Raw genomic sequence first — 20,930 nt, 5'->3', positions numbered from 1 at the left:
GTCTTATATTCTTATATATGAGTATAATTTCCTTGCATCTGTTCCAAGTGATTAAATCACTACATGCTTGTATGGTCTTATTATGCAGCCTCCCACTTAATCCCTGCCCCCAATTTTGGAAATTATGAGGGGTGCTATGGGCATTTAAAATATTCTAGCAGTGCCAAAGTAAGCAAAAGCTGGTTGGATTAAAGAGCCTTTAACACCACAAGCTATACTACTAAACAAAAATACTCTGAGACATGTCAAGCAACCAAAGGGTTCCATTTGTAGTATGCCAACATTAGTATTCCAGAAAGAAGTGCACCACAAAGAGTCAGAGCTAGTCAGAAAATAATTTTAAGAAATTAAGTTTCAAGAAGACACACTATATGAAGAGACAAACCAGTAATTTTGTGATCAACACTTCAGAAACTGCAACTGGCCACTACAGAGCACCAGTTAAAGGCTTCTGAAAGTTTTAGAACCCAAGTAAATTTCTGCATGAACTTCACTGAAGTTTTATGTATCCCTCCTCCTTGCCTAAGCACTAATTTCCAACAGTTTTATCCACTGTTTAATATTTAAAAAACTGTCTAAAATATGATCTCTAGAAAAGCCATTCTATAACCCAATGAAAAAAACTTTAGAAGTGGCTGCTACTGTGAACTTGTCTGCTGCTAGTAAGAATAATCACTTAACTGTTCTAATATTAGTCACTTATTTTTAGACGAGAGAAAGAGGAGTGCTAGAATGACTTACTAAGATGCATACCATAAGCATGCAGTAAGCAACAAATCACCATTAAGAACCAGTCATTTTTTTAAACCTGTGTACTACACAAAGCACCCAAAAGAAAACTGCTCCGAAGAACTTGCTGAAAAAACAGCTCCGTACAGAGTACAGGCGCTTACTGACACTGTTTGAGCTCAGCTTCCGAAGCCCAAATGTCTATGTCTGAGCCACTACTGTGGTTCTGAAGCACTGAAACCACCTAACCAATTCAGAGAGAACTAAAGAAATTTGCGCCTGCCAGCAGGATTACTTAGTGCGCTGCACAGACGTCCTCTGCCTGCAGAGTGGTAAACTGAAACAAAACACCTCAATTTTGTTGAGGCTGGAACTCCATTACTATCAACACTGAAAGGGGAGTGTGGTGTTTTTTTGTCTCGGGAGGAGAGTGGGAAGGAGTGGGGCTTCTTTTTTTTTTCCCATAAAGTGTTAGCATGATAAAGTATAGTGATCGAGTTAGAAACTCACAGCTAAAGCGAGCTCGTTCTTCAAAACTCGCAAACACTAAACCGTCCCTTGCACCGTTAAGTCTCAAAGAGCGGAATTCGCCCAGCACAAAGGAGTTGAGACAAGTCCTCCAAAGGACACACACAAGAAGCGGGATACTTCATTCCACCACACGTCTTCAACTACACTCAAAACTGCTGAGCGAGCGAACTACTTTTAACCCGGCCCCTACACCAAAGCCGAAGCTCTCGCTGGAAATGAGGCGCAGATGGCAATCAACCAAGCACCAGCACACACTGCTCCACTCGCGCCGCGCTCCGAGCTCCTCTCCCTGCGCGCAGCGCGGGCAGGGCAGCGGCGGCGCAGCCCCGGCCGGCCCGCAGTGCCCGCGGCGGGCGGGAGGAAGGCGCTCGGCGGCCCGGGGAGGCTGCCTGGCTCCCTCCCTCCTTCCCGCCCTCCCCCGGCCGGGGGCCACACCAGCCCTTCCCGGCCGCCAACACGAGCAGGGGCGGCTCGCCCGGCCTGCTCGGCGGGCCCCAGACAAAGGAAGGAAGGAAGCGGGGACGAACCGGGGCGAAGAGGCGACGGCAGCCCGGCTCCCCCCGGCGAGCGCGGCCGCCGCATCCGTGTGCGCTCAGCCGGGGCCAACTCCGGCGGCGGGCGAAGTGACCCGGAGGGCACCGAGCGAGGCCGGCGAGCCAGAGGGAAGAGGAGGGAGAAGCGGCGGCGGGAGGAGGAGAGAGGAGCGGGGCCGGTGGCTCACCAGGATCCGCTTGAAGAGGTTGCTCTCCTTGGGCGGCAGCGGCACGGACGGCATGGCGCGGGCGGCCCTGGGACAGGCACGGCTGGCGGGGGTGGGGGCAGCCCAGGAGGGGCGGCTGTCGGTACGAGGGACGGGAGGAGGGGGGAACGCCGGGGAGGAAAAGCCCGAACTCGGCGGGGCGGCGGCACTTTAACTCATAGCCCTGCGCCGCCCGCCCTCCCCGCCGGCTCCCCCGGGCCCCTCTGCGCAGCTGCCGGGGCGCCTCGCAGCCCGCCTGACGCTGCAAAATGGCCGCCGGGGTCCCCTCGGCGCAGGCGCGGTGCCGCTCCCCCTCACAGACACCCCCTCCGCCCGGCCGGCCCCAGGGCACGGAGCGAGGATTCCCTCCGTGATTCCCTGCGCGATTCCCGGCGTGGCGGCTGAAGCGCTCTGCTCCCGGCGCTCAAACGGCCGCTTCGGGGAGCCAGGCTGCCCGCAAGCCTGGGAGGGAGGCGGCGTTGGGAAGGAGCGCAGCCTTTGTCGGCGGCGGGGCTCGGAGAGGCGCTGCGGGCTTGCAGTGCCCTGGCTGGTATTTAAGGAAACAACAGCAAACTTGGCAAGGCAGGCTTTGAGCAAGCGGGGACGGCCCCCGTCGCATTAAGGCATTTTCAGCAGTTGGTTATGTAAAACTTGCCGACACCATCGTGCGTCCACAGAACAGCGGCGTTTTTTCACCGCTTGGCTCCTTCACCGAAGGAGGTCTAAGGTCTTTATTTTTTTTTTCTTGTTATTCCCAAAAATCATTCTTATAAACAAAACCAAGCCAAAACCACCAACAACCAGGAGTGCTAAAACTACATAGCCTAGGGCATTACTTAGAAGGAAAATTGGTTAAACTGTCAAGGTTACAACCGAATAAAAAGACCATCTTATGGGTAAAACCAACTAGGCGACTGCAATTAAAATCTCTGTTTATATAATTAACCTTTAAAATATTAATTATATTTTGGCATTTATTTCAAAGTATCTTAGTTCTGTAATGATATGGCTACCCACCTACAGTCGCAGATGATGATCGATATCCCCAAGTAAAGCAAGTGTGTGTGAAACAGAAACTCACAAAAGCCAATTAGAAAGTCTGTGCACTTAATATATTCTTAATATATTTTATTTGGTACTCGGTGAGCAGATGGCTATGAGACTGAAGTTCCCAAGCAGCATGTCCTTGACTTGACATAAGCCTTGCTGAAGCTGATGACATGATAGCTGCTTTCCTTTCTGGCTAACAGAGGGAACAAGACAGTAGACAATTTCTTGGAAGAGAGTAACCTGCATGTCAGCCTAATAACTTGAAGACTAATAAGTAAAAAAAAAAAAAATTAAAAAAAAAATATATATATAAAGTATATGTTTTGATATGGTTCTTTATAGCTGAGCCATCAGGTTATGGACACTTTTAGTGAATGGTTGTTGGTTACCACAGTGTTTTGTTAATCTCTCTAGATGTATGGTCTGTCATAAGGATTATCTCTATTGTGTTTATTTCTCACTTTTTTGTTCTGGCATGCTTCTAATGATGTCAGCAGGGTCACTAATGACAGTATGTGTTTTCCACATGCAGTACCCAATTTATTGTTCTTTCTGCTATATGCTGTAATAGTGCTGCATTGGGTATCCAATTTTTACAAAGCAGGAGTATTACTGAGAGGGATGGCAGCTTGGCTTTGCCCTGCAGCATCATTTTCAGAGCCTGTTTGTACCATGGCATGTCTTCAGCACTTCTAACAACTAGCTGAAGCCTCGACTCTATGAACCCTAGTTTCTGTCATGGCAAAAGACTTATTATGCCTCTGGTTGGACTGAATGATAAACCGATGCATCATGGAGAATGGTCAGGCAAATGTGGTGCTAGGTGGACCTTTGATTTGAAGCAATAAGGCTGTTCTTGATAGCTAAAGGTCTCTGTTTCCTGATAGTACAAACACTGGAAAGAATGCTGTCTGAAAGTAGGCAAAATTGCAAATAAGAGGCAGGGGTTCAATTTGCATCTAGATGTGTCCATATTAAAAGTCTGTTAAAAGCAGCAAGAAAAGGAAAGCAGGGAGGCAATAAAAGAAACGTTTGTAGGCTAGCTGGGAGAGAATAAACAAAGAAATGAGCTTTGTGGGAAGGCAGAGCTCCAACTGAAAGTGAGGTTTGGGAGCGCAGTCAAGAAAACTTCTTGTCATTTAATCCCACTGTGCTGGGCAAAACAAAGCTCTCTCTACAGGCTTTGTTAATAAACAGGACTGTATTCAAGACGCGTATGATTCTGTCACCATTTTTTCCTTCAAACAGAAAGATTGCAGAAGTCTGAACTGTTTGGGCTGAAAGGGGAGAACAATATTGAAGTGTTACATACATGGTAACAAGTTTGCTATTTTTGCGGGGTGTGTCACTTTGCTGCTGTGGAAGTTGCGGGGAGATGCTCACACACCACTAAACCTAGTTAGGGCCCCTGCGTGGGCATGGACCTGCCTTCAAGCCAGGCATGTTGCAAGGCCTGGAGCCTGTTCTGTCTGATGAGCCATCCCTTTGCCTCCAGTTTCTAAGTTGGCAGATTAATAGTGCTGGGTTTTAAAGTACAGGACCACCGTGTGTATCCCGAAGCTCCGGAGCCCAGCTGTCTTACTGCTGCCACTCTTCCCTTCTGCAGCCAATGTCACTGGGCTGCTCAGGAAGGTGATGGCACCCTGCCCCAAAGAGCCCATGCCCCAAAATCCCTTATCCTCACCAGCTCCATCAGCAGCTGCTGCTTCAGCCATGCAGGTTTTATGCCATTGATGTGAGAGGGGTAGAAGCAGATTCCACATCCTTCATACCCAGTTCCCATACTGCAGCCTAAAAGCACAGGGTAAACTTAGTGAAAGAGTGTATCTTCCATGTTTTGAGTATGAGCTGCATGGACAGGTCCTGTGGTGCATGGTCCCTGGCAGCCCTGCTGGCTGCACAGAGGTCAGCCTTGGCTTGGCTGTGTTGCCCCTGCGTGCTCTGCTGCCTGGTAGGGAGGGAGCAGGACTTTGTTACAGTCTCTATTTTCGCACTTAAGTTAAAACATTCACCCACAAGGCATAATAAACCTGAACATGATCATGTTTTATCAGAGGATTTAATGCAAGAACCATTACTGGCTGGAGTAGAAGCTGATTTGATTTTGCTTGGCCTACCTTCTTCTTTTTAAACCAATTTTGGAGCATGAGGTCTACTTGCATTTTCAAGTTATTAGGTTCTTGGTTGTCCTCCCAGAGAGGACCTTCCCAATATTTTTAAGTATCAAGTTGCACATTTAGAGTACCAATGCAAGTACAATTTTATTATTTTGTTTCACTGAGCCCCAGAAGTCATAGTAGAAGAAGAGGCAGGCCTGGGGAAGATTTCAGGGTGCTGTTTTCTGTGGACCAACTCTGGGGTGGGTCCTGTTCTCTGGAAGTGGTTTTCCATCTGTCTGCCTTGCCTCCTGTACCCACGGGTTGAGCAGAGCCAGAAGCTGTCCTCAGGCCTAAACAAGCAGTTAGTTGTCATTCAGGCGCTGAGCTTTGATCCCAGTCCTATGCATTCATTGGTCCTGTTTTCAGTCTTTTGGAATATTTACCATGCCAAATCCCAGTGATGTTTTACATGCCAAATACAAAAATTTTACCTTTTTTTTTTTAATTTTGTAGAATGACAGTAGCTGAGAAGAAAGGTATTTTGGTGGTTATAGGTATAAAAACCCGTTGCTTAAATTTTTTTTAAACTTTTAATTAGGGAGGTAGTGGTATAATATTTAATAATAGCTTTTAAAATGTCCACATAAATAATATGTTTGAAAGCATACTTTATGAGGAAGCTGCAGCAAACTAGCATAATCAGAATCAGAATGGTAATTTTTATTAATATTTTGTTTGCCTTTAGTAGAATAACAATAATTCATTTTAAAGAGAATTGAATGGTGAGCTTTGACACAAAGTGGAGCTTAATGTGATTTTACTCAGATGTCTCTGAAATCAGTCTTTTACCAGATTGGCAGGGCGGGGGCTGCCCGGGCAGCGGGGGGGACGGGAAGCGCGTTTTCCCGCAGGCATGCTGGGACTGGGAGTGCGCGCGCTGCACTTCCCGTCCGCCGCGCGCCCGCGGGCCGGGCCGGGATCCCAGCGGCGTCCGGGAATGCGGACGGTGAGTGCCGGAGCCCCGCCGGGCAGCGGGCACCGGGCAGCGGGCAGCGCAGCCCCCGCCCCGCCGCTGCTCCCGCCTCTCCCTGCCCGCTCCTGTCCCTGCCCGCTCCCGTCCCTGCCCGCTCCCGCCTCTCCCTCCCTGCCCCGTGAGCCCCGCAGCGGCTCTCGGGGGCTCTGCTGCGGGGCCGTGGTGGAGGCAGAGGTGTGCGGGACGTGCTCCCGCGGCTCGGGCTGCTCCTGATCCAGTGGGGCGGCCCTGGAGTGCCTCCTCCTGCCGGCACCTGCCAGTTCCTGTGTGCCTGAGTGCTGCTGCGTGGCGCCGGTCGCATCCTTGGTTGTTACAAACGCATTTTATGTTTGTAACCTCTGAAAGAGTTGGCAAGATTGAGAGCTCTTTCCTGTCTTGAAATTGTTTTTTAAAAATTATTATTTTAATTGGGCAATTACAGTTGTCACTTTTGCGTACTGGTTTTCGATTTGTGGTGTGCACGAGGTAGTTTTAATCACATTTAAAAGTTATTAAAATCTGGTTTAGAGATCAATTAATAGGTCTTCTAATGCTTATAGCTCCGTAAAAGTTATATGGCTGTTTATGCAAATAAGGTGTGGCAGCCCCCTTCTGAGAAGGAGATGCCTTTTTTATTTAACATAACAACAAAATTATTTTGAAGCTTCTGACTTCCTTGAAGGCTTGAAGGTCTGTGTTATTTCATTTATTTCATTATTTTTTCTTTCTTTTTTTTTTTTTTGCTTTTAAACCCAAGAATTTTATTTCTGAGAGCTCAGGCAAAGCAATACAGCAAATTTGTTATTATTTGAGTACATTGCTTCTTAACTACACCAGTAAAAGTTAGCTAGATGGTTGTAATTAATATGTTTAATGAATTTATTGGAATAAAATATAGCATTAATGATTTAAAATTGAGTTGATGATGGTCAGCACTTAGCCAAACAAAAATGGGCCATGCTGATCCTGGAGCAAGTCCATATTCATCAGCAGAATTAAGTCTCTTGGCACTGAGTCCACTTATGCCTAAATCTAGGATCATAGATGATGAGCCTGATTTTGTGCCTTTTGCTGTGTTCCTGGTGAAGGGAACAGGATTCCTCTGCTGCAACTGATTTTAGTCACTATAGCAATCCAGGAGGAGTATAATTTGCTTTCTGTATGTTAAAGCAGCCTTGAAGTTGCTGCTGTGGATTCGATAGCAGCTGCTGGCTGGGGAATCTGGCGAGGGTGCAGAAGTAGAATAAAGGTCCTTGCCTCCTCCTGTAGGTAGTAAAACAAGCATTAAGACAAGATGCAGTATTTCTGATTCTACTGCATATTGCTCTTTCTTCTTTATGGACAAATGTATGACAGTAAATAGGTGAGAACAGCGGGTGAGTTGAATAGTTAGAGTGTCACAGTAATTTGTTAGTAAAATGCATGAAGATGCACAGAAGGTCTTGTCACTGATGAGTAAAAAATAATTTTGTCAGGAAACTGAAATGTGTGTTTCTGGATCTTGTTGCAAAAAGGTTCATGCTCTTATTTTCTCAGAATCCACTTTTTTGTAGAAATCAGTGGGCAGATGGGACCATGGCACTGGCAGGGTTACTAAAAATGCTTCTTTGTATGTTAAACCTTTTCTGTGGGAGTAGCCCTAGACTAAGTGTGATCTCAATGTTGTCTTCCTGGTAGAGTCTTGCACTCCAGTTTAAAATTATAGAGCACAGTAGTAATTCATAACATAGTTTGCAATGTTGATGGTATAAGAGGAAATGATCTTTCATAGAGCAGCTAAGGGGAGCCTGGGTTTTATAAAACTGTAGGCCAAATGTCTCAGATAAATATTGGAGTTGTATTTCAGAGTACCTGCTTCTTACTCACTTTTTGGATGGAAAATATTACGTTGTTTAAGTGTAAATACATCACAGTAAGGAGTATGCAGGGGACATAAAGCACATAAAGAAGTTCTCCTGTCTTTTTCATGTATGAGTGAGTGATTTTTTTTGTAAGTGCATTGCAGTCCTATTGACTGATATGTTGTGTGGTCATCTACTAATGTCCTCCTTTTATGGTAGTGGATATAATTTGGCACATAATTCTGGACATTTCTTACATTCTCTGTATAGAATTCTTTACCTCTAGTATTGATTTGTCTTCTCAGCAACATTTTTCTTTCATCAGTAAGGCATGAAATGTTTGGATTTTTCTGATGAGACATATGGCAAAATGAAACTATTGTCAGTAAAGCCTCACCCACAGGAGCTTTTCCATAGTATAAAAAAACTGTTTGGAGAGAGGAGAGAAAAGACTTTTTCCAACCCTCAGTGAGAACAATGGTAATGATAAGAGCTTCTGGTTTAAACTGGGACTAAAACAGGAATAGTTTTGTCAATGACAGTTGCATTTGTGTCGGTGTACTCAAACCAGGATATGGGCTTGATACTGTCCTTGTGTTTGTTTGTTGTGGGGTTTTTTAACTAGAATGCTTTCTTTTTCTAGATAACAACACTGGCCAATGTACTGTGAACTTTTAATTTCAGGTGGTGGAAAAATAAGAAACAAAATGAAGCCTTTCCGAAAGGTCTGCCTTTTCAAGAGCCTGCTTGCCAATTGCTGCTGTCACAGCCAACTTGACAGCTGTCTTCTCCCTCCTGTTGCAAAGAAGATAGGCTGCATGGTGGGACTGCACAACCATGGATTTTGGAGGCCAAAACCTTTATTGGACACAGCTAGATTCACTCTGTCTTTTAACAGTTGGCACAGGAAAAACCATCAGGATTCTCAAGCTTTGTGGAAGCATGAGGCTGTGCAGAAGTATCTGGAGTCTCTCAGCAAGGAATACCAGCAGGTTAGTCATCAGTTAAGTGCACACTCATTAAATGACTTTGAGCAAAGAACCCTGAGGAGAAGATGTGCCGATCTGTCCCCCATTGCAGCTGCATTTCAAGAAATCAAAGAGGCTGAAAGAGAAGTTCAGGAGTTAGAAGCAATGTGCACAGGTAAAGGAAAACACGTCTACTTGCTTGCTTCAGAACAGCAGCTGTGCTTGTGATAAATGTCATTGGCCAGCCTTTGAGAAAAGCTTGTAAGTTCAGCCAGGCATGGAACACTCCCTGGTCCTCCCTGCTCCCAGGAGCTTGTGTGCTGCAAGGGCTTTCTGCATCCAGTCACATCCCTCTGTTTTTCATCTCACCTCACTTTAGTTTGAGGTCTTAATATGGTAATTTTGGGGGAGTAGAGATTGTCTGGAACCTCAGGGATATCCATCTAACAGAAATAGTTGGGAAGCATTAATTTTGAGGTTATTTTTTGGTTGAACTGAGAGCAGTTCGAACAGAAGAAAAAAAATTAGCGATGCTAAAACCTTTGATAGATGCAGACCTCAGCCGTGTTATTTAAAATGGGATTCCACCTGACCAGTTCAGTGATATTTATTGAGCAAATGACATGAACTTTCATTAGGCTCTGAGTTGTCAGCTTCCAATTTAAATGGCAAAAGCTAATATTTCTTTGAAAATATTTGGGGAGTCCTTTAAGGAATAAAGAATGATGGTTGTTTAAGAAGCTGCTGTTTTTCAGTGGTCTGCTACAGTAGAAGTTGTGGTAAAAAAGAATTAAAAATTGTAACTGTTTTTTGCACCATTTAGGAATAAGAAAGTACAGAGGGAATAAATAAAAGAATTTACAAAATAAGTAATGGTGCAACATTTGGGAAAAAACACCAGTATTGTTACAAGTGTGAGGAGGTGCACACAGTAGGAAGGAAAAAATGGTAAATACTTACCACTGCTACAGTGGTAAGTATTAAGCCAAGAGAGGGAAACACTGACCTGCAGAGAATGGGGTTTGCATTAAAGCAGTGAAGGAGGGGAAAATCAAAGGATAGGAGAAATCAGTACCCAGCAGTGTAAACGGAGGAGGACATGGTGCTTTTCAGAGAGAGAGACAAGGGGTGTGGACAAAACAGTAAGAGACATAATAAAATAAATATGTAAATGTAACTTATTTAGATAGGTAGAAAACAGTTGTATACTTTAGTTTTTAAAAATAAAATATGTTTGTGCTTTTGGAAAAAAAGTGCTTATTTAAAATGTTTTAATCCTCAGCCCTCTCTAATTCTCTTCACTGGAGAAAAGAGGAGAAAGAGTGAAGGAGACAAGGTACAAAAATTTCATGCTGAAAGATAAATGCTCTTGAAAAGTATTAAGAAAACTGGAAAATCAATATTTCAGCTTAGGCTGTTTTTGAAGCAAATGAATATAATGAAGACTTCTCTAATTCCATAAATTATGATGTGGAGAGATGGTGTGAGGTCTAGTTGAAAGAAGGGAAAAGAATGGTAAAAAATTACAGCCAGTAAATTAATTAAATAGAGCCACATTATTCTGTCTGTACCATTTGTCCTGTTGCCAAGTTAAAACACAGACATCCCCTTCCTTTGGCTATTCACTGTTTTCCACTTAGCTCCCTAATTGACCCTCTTCTCTCTACTACCTGAATTCCTGACAATTGTAGGATTTTATATTTGCAACACTCAGTGAAGCAGAAAAATATTTCCCAGTTTCCCTCTGGTGACGTGAGTCACAAGGTAGGTTAAGTGAATTCTGTTTTGAAGGGAGGTAGGAATGGGATACCAATCCTTTGAACCTTAAGCTCACTGGTCACCACCAGACTGTTGACAGTAGTTAATTTGATGCTGTTTATCTAACTGATCAATACTTTTTGGACCAGCTAGAAGCAATTGAGAGTCCAGGTTTATGCTGCATCTGAGACAAACCTATTGTTTCCATGCTGGCCACAAGGCAGAAGGTTTTCACCTTCTCTTTTTTGCTTTGATCCCTCATTCTTACTCACAGCTGCTCAAAGCTGGCTTCAGCCATTCCCTCCTCATTTGTGTTGGTAATTGTCCAGTTGTAATTTAAATCTAGTCCAACTTGGCATGGTAAAAACGTGTGCTTTTTAATTTCAGTGAGTTGAACTGTTTCACTTTCTGGTGAGTAGAAAAGTGAAAAGATGTAGAAAAGTAGAAAGGTGAAAAGGAGAGGGGTTTCCCTGTTTCAGCAGTGACAGATTTTCCACTTGTCTCCAACTGTCTTCCAAGTTTCTGCTTTCTATAATCCATTGCTAACTGATCAATGTTTTTTGTTACTGTGAGCTGGAGCCTCCATAGCAGAAAAGGCTTGGAGCTTCTGTGAGCTTTACCTGAGAATGTGTCGTAGTTTGTTAGTAAGCTCTAAAATGTGGGATAGAGCAGTCTAATCACGGGTAAAATATCTGCTGCTCCTTCTAGCACACCTGGAAAATATGGTCATTGAGTTACCAATGTGTATCCTAGCTTGGGCTGCTCTTATTTGAGTATCTTATGCTGGCAAAACACTACAAGCTTTTCTGAGCTGCAGTGCATGTCTTTGGACAGCTGTGTTACAATTTGCTCTAGGTGAGATTGGCTAACATGTATTCCTCTTGTTCGAATTTAGAACTAGGCAGCAGAGATGAGAAACAACTTCTAGAGCTTGCCTTAGAAGAGAAGGAAAGCTTGGATAGAAAAATGAACATGTCGTGCAGAAAGGTGAGCCTGAGGTAAAATTTTACAGCTTTGAAAATAAAGATGTCAGAAAAGCTTTCCTCTATGATCTTATTAATAGATTCAGACACTTGAGTTTAATGAAACAGAAGTCCAGCTTCTGTATTCTCCCTGATAAGAAGTGGCAACATTAATTATTAATGAGCTTCTTAGTGACAATTGTGTCTTAGGAGATGATTGAGTAATTTCTCTTGCTTGCTTGTCTGTCTTCAAATGCTGAAGGGGATTAAAAAAGTCTGTGCTACTGAGAGTTGACATAACATCCTAGTAACTGTGGTAGTGGACCATGCGCTCTTGAGGGATTTCTGATTAGAACTTGCAGTCCTTCATTTTCTCTTCAGCTGACAGCATCCCATGAGTGGGGAAAATAAAAGCAAAGAAGTTGAAACAATTCAGTGGAGACCACTGTGTTTGGGCTCATTTCTATACTCAGACTGAAATAATACGAAATGTGACTTTCTGAAAAATAAGATTATTGTAAAGATTGGCTGGGTTAGTTAATAACTTTGTCTTCATAGGTAGCTGGGGCTGGGGTGAGTGGCCTGGCACCTGACTTGGCAGGACTGGACTTTCATCTCGCTTTCATGTGGATGCGCTAGCATGTTGCATTTCCACACTGATTGCACTGAGTTGCAATGGTCATTGGACAGCTTTTAGTCCTACTTAACTAGCTTGTCAAAGGAAGGCAGTGGTTGTGTGTACTCAGGCTGTGGCAATTGTGAAGTGTGGCTGTAAATTTGATTAAGAGAAGATCCAGGGTCATGACAGAGATAATGGCATTCTATTTTTTTTTTTCAGCTTTTCCAGCTTCTAGTGCCAAAGGAAAAATATGATAGAAGTCCTGTCATATTAGAAGTGACAGCTGGCAGAACAACTGGAGGTCAGCAAAGCCCCTGCAGTGAAGATTACTTCCAACCTCCATCCAACACCATTAAAACTCTTATGGTTTATTCTTAAAGCTTTTTTTATACTTTACTGGCATAAAGTAATACTTTCTAAAGATTAGCATTAACCTGCCTAATGACTGGGGTTAGAGTTGCAGATAAATCTAAAAAGTGCTGTTTATGTGGTAATGCCTTTTAATTTTTAGGGGACATCTGCCAACAGTTCACTAAAGAAATGTTTGACATGTACCAGAGCTACGCCGACTACAAACGTTGGACCTTTGACATTGTGAACTATACGCCGGCTGAGATAGGTACAGCAGTTCTTCAGAGATTCCAAGACAACAGAATACAGTTTCTCTGCTGTATTTGTCATACACTATTTGTCTCTCCAGGAGGCTTGCATCATGCTGCTGCTCGTATTTCAGGAGAGAATGTCTACAGGCATCTGAAATATGAAGGAGGGACTCACCGAGTCCAGCGAATCCCTGAGACGGGCATGTCATCAAGAATGCAGCGTATTCACACTGGGACAATGTCAGTCATTGTCCTCCCTCAGCCAGAGGAGGTAAACTGTTCATTGGTTTGGTAAGGTGAACCCTGCTCACCCATTTTGGCATTAATGTAGGTGTTATTTAAAATCATGTTACTGTTTTGGGGATTTCACTGATAACCAAGTGCTTCATGCAAGTCTCAGCAAATGAAACACAGTGCTCTGACTGGGAGGTGATAGTCCTTGGCTTTGTACTTTACGTGTATAAATGGATCATCAGAAGCAACTTTGCATAGATTTGATGTTGCCTGAAATGGCATGTAAGTGGGTGATTATTTCTTTTAAGTGTTCCAGCCCCAACACTGACAAGGCTCACTGCTGTGAGTAAGCCAATTTTAAATTACATCACATACTAAGACACAGAATATATCCAAGAAAATACTCAGTGTTCATAGTGATGGGATTCTGTACATCCTTTTGATTTTTTTTGTTTCATGTAAATTATTGGTGCCGTTCTCTGGTAAATCAGGGACAGTCTCCTTTGAATGTGTTGGCTAGTCTGTCTGAGATCTCACAGATATGAACAGTTCTCACTTAGACCACCATTTTACACAAAAAAATAAACAAAACCAGATCCTGTAGGCTTTTCCTGCACTTTCTCCTGCTTCTTCATTATACTTTACTTGCAACATTGATCAGATCTGAATGTTCCTTTCCCATCCACTGAGCTCAAACTATGGTCCAGGTCATCATGGCCTCCTATTTCCAGTGTGGCAGTCCTTACTTGAATAGATGTGGATATGCCTGTTTTCTCCTCAGATGATTCTAAGTACTGTTGCAAGGATCATTCAGGTTTGACTCATGAACAAGATCCTTGCACTGCCGTTTAGAAGTGGTTTTAAAATATTTGCTGATTTCTTAGCCTCTCTGCCAAAGCTAGTGGTTTTGCAAACTGTGATTGTGTTTTGTTTGACAAACACACATGCCTTGTTTTGTGAAGGACCTGGAGTAAGAATTTGAAAAACGAAGTGAAATCTTTAAGGCATCATTTGCTTTTCAGAGATATTTGATACTGCATTTTTTAAATTTTAATGATTATGATTGTTACTTAAGAGCAGTTGTAAAGGAGCAATTTTTTAAGAAGTCATTTCTTATTAATGCTGACTGTCACTGACATCCAAATATTTTTAGAATGAGTAGAAAGTAGTAATTTTCTTTGATTCTAGATTGATGTTAAAGTGGATCCCAAAGATTTGCGTATAGATACGTTCAGAGCCAAAGGAGCAGGAGGGCAACATGTTAACAAAACTGATAGTGCTGTGAGGATTGTGCACCTTCCTACAGGTAAGTCTGGCTGTACTTTGCACTCTTAATCACACTGACTCTGTATCTTGAAAAGGAAGCTTGTGATCCTGCAGGTTGTCTCTTGCAGGGCTGGGCCTTATACCATAAAAAAAGACAAGTAGCCCCTTCTGTTTCTATCCCTCTTGTAGCCTGGTAGTGTGAGAAAGGAGCTGTGTACCAGGGGCACAGTGATTATGTCAGTTCTGTCTTCAGAGAGAGGGTTTAATGAATACACTGTCTTTGAAGGATGAAAGAACAAATGGAGGGTGACAGGGATGGGGAAGAAGATGTAAATAATTTGTACTGTATGCTCTGTACCTTCAGCAGTAATTGCCACTGGCAAGCAAGGGCATGCTTAGCCTAGCTGGAATCTGTGTAGTTACATGACTGATTAAAAAGAAGGCTTGAAGATCTTCATTCAGTACTAGATAATGCTATCATATATTGGATAGAAAGGAAAATGTATATTGATGGAAGGACCACTCTGTCTTTTTTGGGATTTGTTTTATTGAAACTCAGTGGGCTTCTCTCCATAAGATGCAGAATCACTTTAGGCATGGGAAATAAGACTCACCACTGTTAATTAGGCACCCATTTCTCCTAGAATAATGAATTTTCCAGTCTCCAAGGGCTTATCTGGACTAAGATTTTAAAAACTTGTGTTACACTGTTTTAAACAGGCTCTTGTAGGCTGTTCAAATTGCATTTTTAACATATGACAGCTAATTGGAGTGAACCCAGTTTCTTACTACAATGTCAGAAACTTGATTGCTTAATGAAATTTTAAAATATCCCTGACTTTTCTGTGGCATAGAACAAAACCCGCCCGGTGCAGCTGTGACAAGTTTTAAAACGCACTAATGGTTCTAGCCAGTGTGTAAGGCCTTACAAACCAGCACTGCAGTAGGTTTCATTTGCCTAATGTGTCAGAATGAATTCAGCTTGTTTGTTCTGTGCCCTGATGGGCTCTGGGGTGCCTGTGCCCTGTGCAGGGCTGGCAGTGGAGTGCCAGCAGGAGCGGTCGCAGCAGCTGAACAAGGAGATCGCCCTGCGGACACTGAGAGCGAAGCTCTACCAGCAGGTGCTTGAAAAGCAGCTCAGTCAGGAGCAGAGCGCCAGGAAGCTGCAGGTAGGCAAGTGGTGCTGAGATCTGTGTTGTAGATTTGTTTCTCATCTCTTTGGGTGAGGGGACAGAGCAAGTGAGAGTGTGTGTCTAAACTAGGGGTGCTTACAAGGGGAGAGAATCTTGTGCTTCAAAATGGTAAGTCTGCCTTTACTTAGCCCAGTGCAATGGCATTGTAGACTTCTCAGGCAATGAAAAGAGACATCAACTGTGGCTGGAAAGAAGGGTAGAAAGACTGGCTGAAAGTTTTCAAAAGGGAAAATTCAACATCGTGTGCTGAATGCCCCCGTTAAGGCCAGAGTTGCACAAATCGCGCATCAGTAAAAAGTTACATTCAACAAAAACTAGAATCAGGAATTCTCAGAAGTTTCTAAAGGACACTATTTTAAGGCCATAAGGAGGTTTTGAGAGAAACAAGTAAATGAGTAATCCTGCCACTATGCAATTAAGTAGCAGCTTATTTGATACAGTTTAGGTAACCTTTTGAGGAAGAAACAGCTTCTGGAAGAGTTACCTCAAGTTAGGCTGCAAAGTGTGCTTTTCGCTTGAAATGTCCTGTCATTCTTTTCCCATTCTTTGAGTATTTTCCCATTTGTGGTTCAAACTTCAGCAGTGATCTATTGGAATAAAAATGCTTCAGAAGTAGGGAATTACTCAGTACTCCAGATTTTCCAGCTCAGCTATTTAGTCACTTATTTCAGGTTGGATTTAAGTGTATTGTCCCTGCAGATTATTAACCCCATCTTTGTAAGTAGTGAGCCATTTATCTTTTGTTATTAATTTCAGTTTGAGAGCCTTCAAAGCTGCATAAAATATTTATATGTATATTCATTTATATGACACGTGTAGAAAATCAGTCAAAAGTGAATTACCTTTCCTAATGCTTTGGAATTTATTCAAGAAATTCCCTGTTCTAAATACATGTGTTGAGTGCAGATGAAATTTTCACCAAAGCCCACTGAAACGGACACCTATTTGTTTCTCTGAGCGTTTTTTAGCATTTAATTTTCCATTTTAGTGGAGACCACAGTGTTCGGTGAGGTGTTTAATCTCAACAGTGCTACATTTGGGTTTCTGCTTCAAGTTAAAATTGTTGTTTGCACTCTTACACTTCACCACTAGAGGGTAACTTCACTTCTTACTCTAAGTCTCTTTTGGTGCTACTTTCTGACAGCCACACATTGACTGTGCTGCTTCCATTATTAAAGGAGCCTATTTTCGTTATTTTGTGTGGAAGCTACAGCCCTCTCTCCCCCCAGAAAACCCCACTTGTATATTTTTTGAAGTAAGGGCTTTGGTACCTAACACAGCCTTTGAAAGCTGTGTGGTTCTTTCAGCTACAGAGGGGGAACAGAAATGTGCTGGAGGATGTAGAAACTTGGTGTGTGATACAGAATCACAGACAGTACAGTTCAGTAATGCCAAGCCAGTGACCACTAGGTTGGTAGTTGGAACAGGCTAATCTATTACAGTTTATTTTGAGCATCCTGTTCTAGAGTACTATTTGTTTTTTTTAAAACTCATCAGATTTTGTTTTTTTCCTGCTTTGCTGCAGTTGGGAACAAGAGCCCAGTCAGAGAGGATTCGTACTTACAACTTCACCCAGGACAGAGTGACTGACCACAGGATCTCATATGATGCACGCAATATCAAGGTAAGGGCTCCTTATGAGAGCATTCAGATACTCACATTTACCATAAAAAGAAAAAACTAACTTAGTGAGTACAAATTAAGATATAGATATCTGTCTATGAAGAAAGTAGCCAGTTTTGCTCTAGCAGAACACTAGATTTAGAAAGCTTAAACTTTCTTTCCTATCTTCTTGTAGTCTTAGAGATTACTGGCACAGGCTGTAGCTCACTGGCTGCTACTTCTCTGTGTGTTTTTCTCCTACCATGTGAATGGAAAGTGACCAAGCATGTAGTTCTTAATGAGATCCATGAGTCATTTGGCCAAACTGGGCAAGTGACATTTGAGATTCTTGAAGCATAGTACATCCAAACCAAAAACCTGACAGGAAGGACTTTTTATTTTTGTTAGGCCATTTTTTCCTCCTCCTAATGCTGGAGTAAAGAACGAGAAAAGCTTTTATGTTTGCATCGCAGACCACAGTTAAAAGAAACTGAAACTGGAATGTTTTAATTTTAAGATTATCTGACATCCTGTGTCTGAGTAAATATCTGCATATGGCTTGAATCTTACTGATTGTTCAGCCTGGAAAAGAGACAGCTTTGGGGTGACCTAATTGCAGCCTTCCAGCATTCAAAGGGAGCCTACAAGAAAGAAGGAGATTTTTACAAGACCATGTAGTGACAGGACAAGGGGGGAATGGCTTCAAACTAAAATAGGGTACGTTTAGATTAGATATTAGGAAAAATGTCTTTACTGTGAGGGTGGAGAGACACTGGAGCAGGTTGCCCAGTGAAGCTGTGGGTATCTCATCTCTGGAAGTGTTCAAGGCTGAGTTGAATGGGGCTTTGACCAACCTGGTCTAGTGAAAGCTGTCCCTGCCCATAGCAGGGGGGGCTTGGAGCTGGATGATCTGTCCTGTACCTTCCAACCCAGGCCATTCTATGATTCTGTTTATTGGGGTTTTTTTACAATGGGAAAAGACCCTTAATAATGGATTTTTAAAAAATTAATTTATGAAAAACAAAGTTTAGGGTGAGCCCTCAATATTTTGGCTTAGGTATCCAGTTTGCTCTAAGTGCTGTTGCATAAGGAGAAGCACTTTTCAAACTGTACCCACAGGTGTCCTGGGTAACTCCAGAGGATGCAGGGCATACATGAATATGAAATGGCTCATAGTTAATGGCAGAGGAAATAGTTCCATGATTGCATAAAAGTGGCTTTTGTTAGTCAGTTCCTTAGTGTTTGGATCTTTCTTGAGTGAAACTGAAACCATAAAGTGTCTGACAAAAGTTAGTTGAGCTTTGCTTGCAAAACAGCCTCACTCTTGCTGTGGCCAACAGTATTTGAATGAGGTTCTTCAATCCTTGATTGTTCTTGCAGGGAATTTTCATGTAGGTACATGGGTTACATGAAATCAAGGCAGTAGCTGCTTTTATTGCTGCCAGAATCCATGTGCCTTGCACAGGCAGGCAGCTGATGTCCTGCTGCTGTCCACAACTGCTGCTTTCACGTGTAAGGGACCTGCAAGGATGAGCAAGTGGAGGGACTGCAGGCAAAGTGCATTTCAGGGGTTTGAGTAGTTGGTGTTTCAGAATAATGCTGAAGAACAGTCAGTAATACTTTTGTCTGCTTTTTTTTATAGGAAATTCTAAGTGGGAAAGAAGCACTGGATAAGCTAATCAACAGACTACTGGAGTTTGCAGAAATAGAGGCTGTCACCCAATATCTAGAAAATTTGCAGGCTTTAGAAGGAGGAGGCTGAAGACCTCAAGGAGAATTAAAACAGAATTGTTGTGTTTGGTAATTGAATAAAACAGATGTGTTTGTTAGATGATATGTTGATTAAAACCTATTACTCTGTTTTTCAGGGTGTGATACTATTCTTTTTGTATCTTGGTGCAAGTGGGTTGAATTTATTGCAGCAGCCCTGGCAGAAAAGCATCAGCTTGGAGTTCTGTATGCACACTCCTCTTGTCTTGGCAGCTGGGCTTTGTTAAGCTGATCCTTCTCTTGACAGTATCACACTGGAAAGGCACGGAATTGTGGTGGTGGAGCACAATAAATACCACATAGTGCACTTTTTATTTGGTGGTGGGAGATGTTTCTCTCCAGGTGAAAGAAACTGAGCTCCCCTAACATAGTCTAGAATCTTGCCTCCTGAATACTATTAATTTTTTTCCACTTATTGTGTGAACTGCCTGAATTAAGTACCTTAGAAATAACTTAGTATTAAGATGCTTTATTTTTTTTTAGAGTAAATATTCAAAAGCAAAGGGAGTGAAGGGGCCAGAATGTTGTAAGAGAAACCTGTTAAATGTCTCCCAGGAACTCTTGGGTCAGCTTGTGGTGGGACTGGCCCATGTGCTGCAGTGTAGAAGAATGTGCTCTAGTTTTCAATTAAATTTATGAGATAACAGGCAGCTCCTTGCCTCCTGGCAGAGAAAATGAGTCCATACTGCAGATGCATTTCAACAAACCAGGTAGCTCTGGAATTAAGCTCCTCTCTTTGGGAATGTCTGCCTTTGCCTGTCCTTGAGGGGATCCAGGTGTCTACAGGGCACCCCTGGCTTTGGCAGGACTCGTGCTGATGTTTTGCCCTGCACGTGTGCGGCGCTGGCAGGCGCTCCTTGTATGCCTGACTCAGGAATGCTCCGTGCTCAGGGTGACACAAAGATTGGTGCTCTGCTCAGCTGGGTGCACTTCCCACATCATGGCATCTTTTCATCCTGCTTGTCCTGGGTTCTGCTGGAAAGCTGCTCTGCACTGTCTACTGCATGAGAAGAACCAGTTCATTGTTGCAATTTAAATTATGCCTTGTGGTTGATTTTTATTTGCATATTTGTTTTGTAATCAGGAATGATGCAGTGTGAGAAAATGTTCTTCTAAAGGGTGTAGTTTTTATTACTGTCTATATAGCAACAATTGTAACACTATTCACCTAAGAAAAAAGATGAATTAAGAAAAACAGAATTTCTAACAGGAAGAAAGCAGGAAAATTATACTCTGTTCCTCCATTCTGCAGTTATTTTCCCATTCTTTTATGTGTTCTTATCAGCACGCTTTGTCTGGCAATTTCTCTCTTGCTTCCAACACTGTAATTACAAAAGCTTTGGGGCTTCAGTTGAGTTGGTTGGTTTGTTTTTTTCTTGACTGGTTGCTCTGCAAGTCAATCAGGAAACTTATTATCATGCAATTCAGGATTCATTTGGACTTTGGCTTCTTTCAGTAAGCAGTGCAGAAAAAGAACCCTCCAGAAAGATCTGCAGCTGAGCATATACTTCTTCCAGTGCCAACAGACTGGTAAGAACTAATATGATCAGCTGTAATAGAAGAATATCCAGCTAACATTGTTATCCAATTACCATGCTCACTTTCATTATGCAATTAAACGCACCAATCAATTTTATTAATTATATCTCTCAAACATTTCTAAGTTTCTCTTAAAACCTTCTTTAAAAATTTAAAAAATAAGACTCCACTTCCAGGATTAGTTAGTGTCTATGAAGTTCTTTGCTATGCAAAATTATCGAAACACTTAAAAATACGAGCCTCATTTATTTACTGGAAGAAAGACAGTGATATTTCTGCAGGACCTTATGGATATTTGTGATTGATTAATCTTCTGTAGCCCTTTTTTGTTGATGGTTTTGTGCAGAGTGATGAGAAGAGGGAAAGCAGACAGCAGCTCCCCTCTTTACTAAGTTTTGGATGTCCTAAATACAGGT

General features: G+C 42.7%; 2 protein-coding genes across 6 annotated transcripts in view; one reads left to right on the top strand and one right to left on the bottom strand.

Annotated features, from left to right (window-relative positions):
- The window catches only part of NAA16 (N-alpha-acetyltransferase 16, NatA auxiliary subunit), a 62,451-nt gene extending 60,272 nt beyond the window's left edge, over positions 1–2,179 (bottom strand). The window contains exon 1 of one of the 2 annotated variants that reach the window (XR_010356080.1): positions 1,982–2,179. Coding sequence is in view for 1 of the 2 variants with exons in the window: in XM_064408672.1 (XP_064264742.1) it covers positions 1,982–2,035 (54 nt within the window). In the remaining variant the exon portion in view is untranslated. The remainder of the gene's footprint in view (positions 1–1,981) is intronic. The other variant, XM_064408672.1, reaches the window with a different exon arrangement.
- Positions 1,863–19,067, top strand: MTRF1 (mitochondrial translation release factor 1). Of its 4 annotated transcripts, none has more exons than XM_064408680.1 (10): positions 1,863–1,999; positions 8,686–9,144; positions 11,623–11,714; positions 12,528–12,609; positions 12,820–12,927; positions 13,009–13,181; positions 14,333–14,450; positions 15,443–15,579; positions 17,129–17,227; positions 18,848–19,067. In XM_064408680.1, the coding sequence occupies exons 2-10, from the start codon at positions 8,709–8,711 to the stop codon at positions 18,965–18,967; spliced, it is 1,365 nt and encodes a 454-aa protein (XP_064264750.1). In that variant the 5' UTR covers positions 1,863–1,999; positions 8,686–8,708; the 3' UTR covers positions 18,968–19,067. The 4 variants fall into 4 exon arrangements, with proteins under 4 accessions (XP_064264750.1, XP_064264748.1, XP_064264747.1 ...); XM_064408678.1 differs by lacking the exon at positions 1,863–1,999 and adding an exon at positions 2,489–2,726; XM_064408677.1 differs by lacking the exon at positions 1,863–1,999 and adding an exon at positions 5,959–6,154.
- The last annotated feature ends 1,863 nt before the right edge of the window (positions 19,068–20,930 follow it).

The sequence above is a fragment of the Passer domesticus genome, chromosome 2 (assembly GCF_036417665.1).
Source record: "Passer domesticus isolate bPasDom1 chromosome 2, bPasDom1.hap1, whole genome shotgun sequence".
Taxonomy (NCBI): Eukaryota; Metazoa; Chordata; class Aves; order Passeriformes; family Passeridae; genus Passer; species Passer domesticus.
Note: the sequence above shows the minus strand (reverse complement) of the source record. Positions and strands in the feature narration are given on the sequence as shown.

What these genes read in the sequence shown, in the direction of transcription:
- MTRF1 (XM_064408677.1), top strand. Translation starts at nt 5,974, where the DNA reads ATGTCTCTGAAATCAGTCTTTTACCAGATTGGCAGGGCGGGGGCTGCC. An exon ending in CTATACGCCGGCTGAGATAG is followed by an intron (nt 12,928 to 13,008) that starts GTACAGCAGTTC and finishes TTGTCTCTCCAG; the next exon opens with GAGGCTTGCATCATGCTGCT. An exon ending in AGAGCGCCAGGAAGCTGCAG is followed by an intron (nt 15,580 to 17,128) that starts GTAGGCAAGTGG and finishes GCTTTGCTGCAG; the next exon opens with TTGGGAACAAGAGCCCAGTC.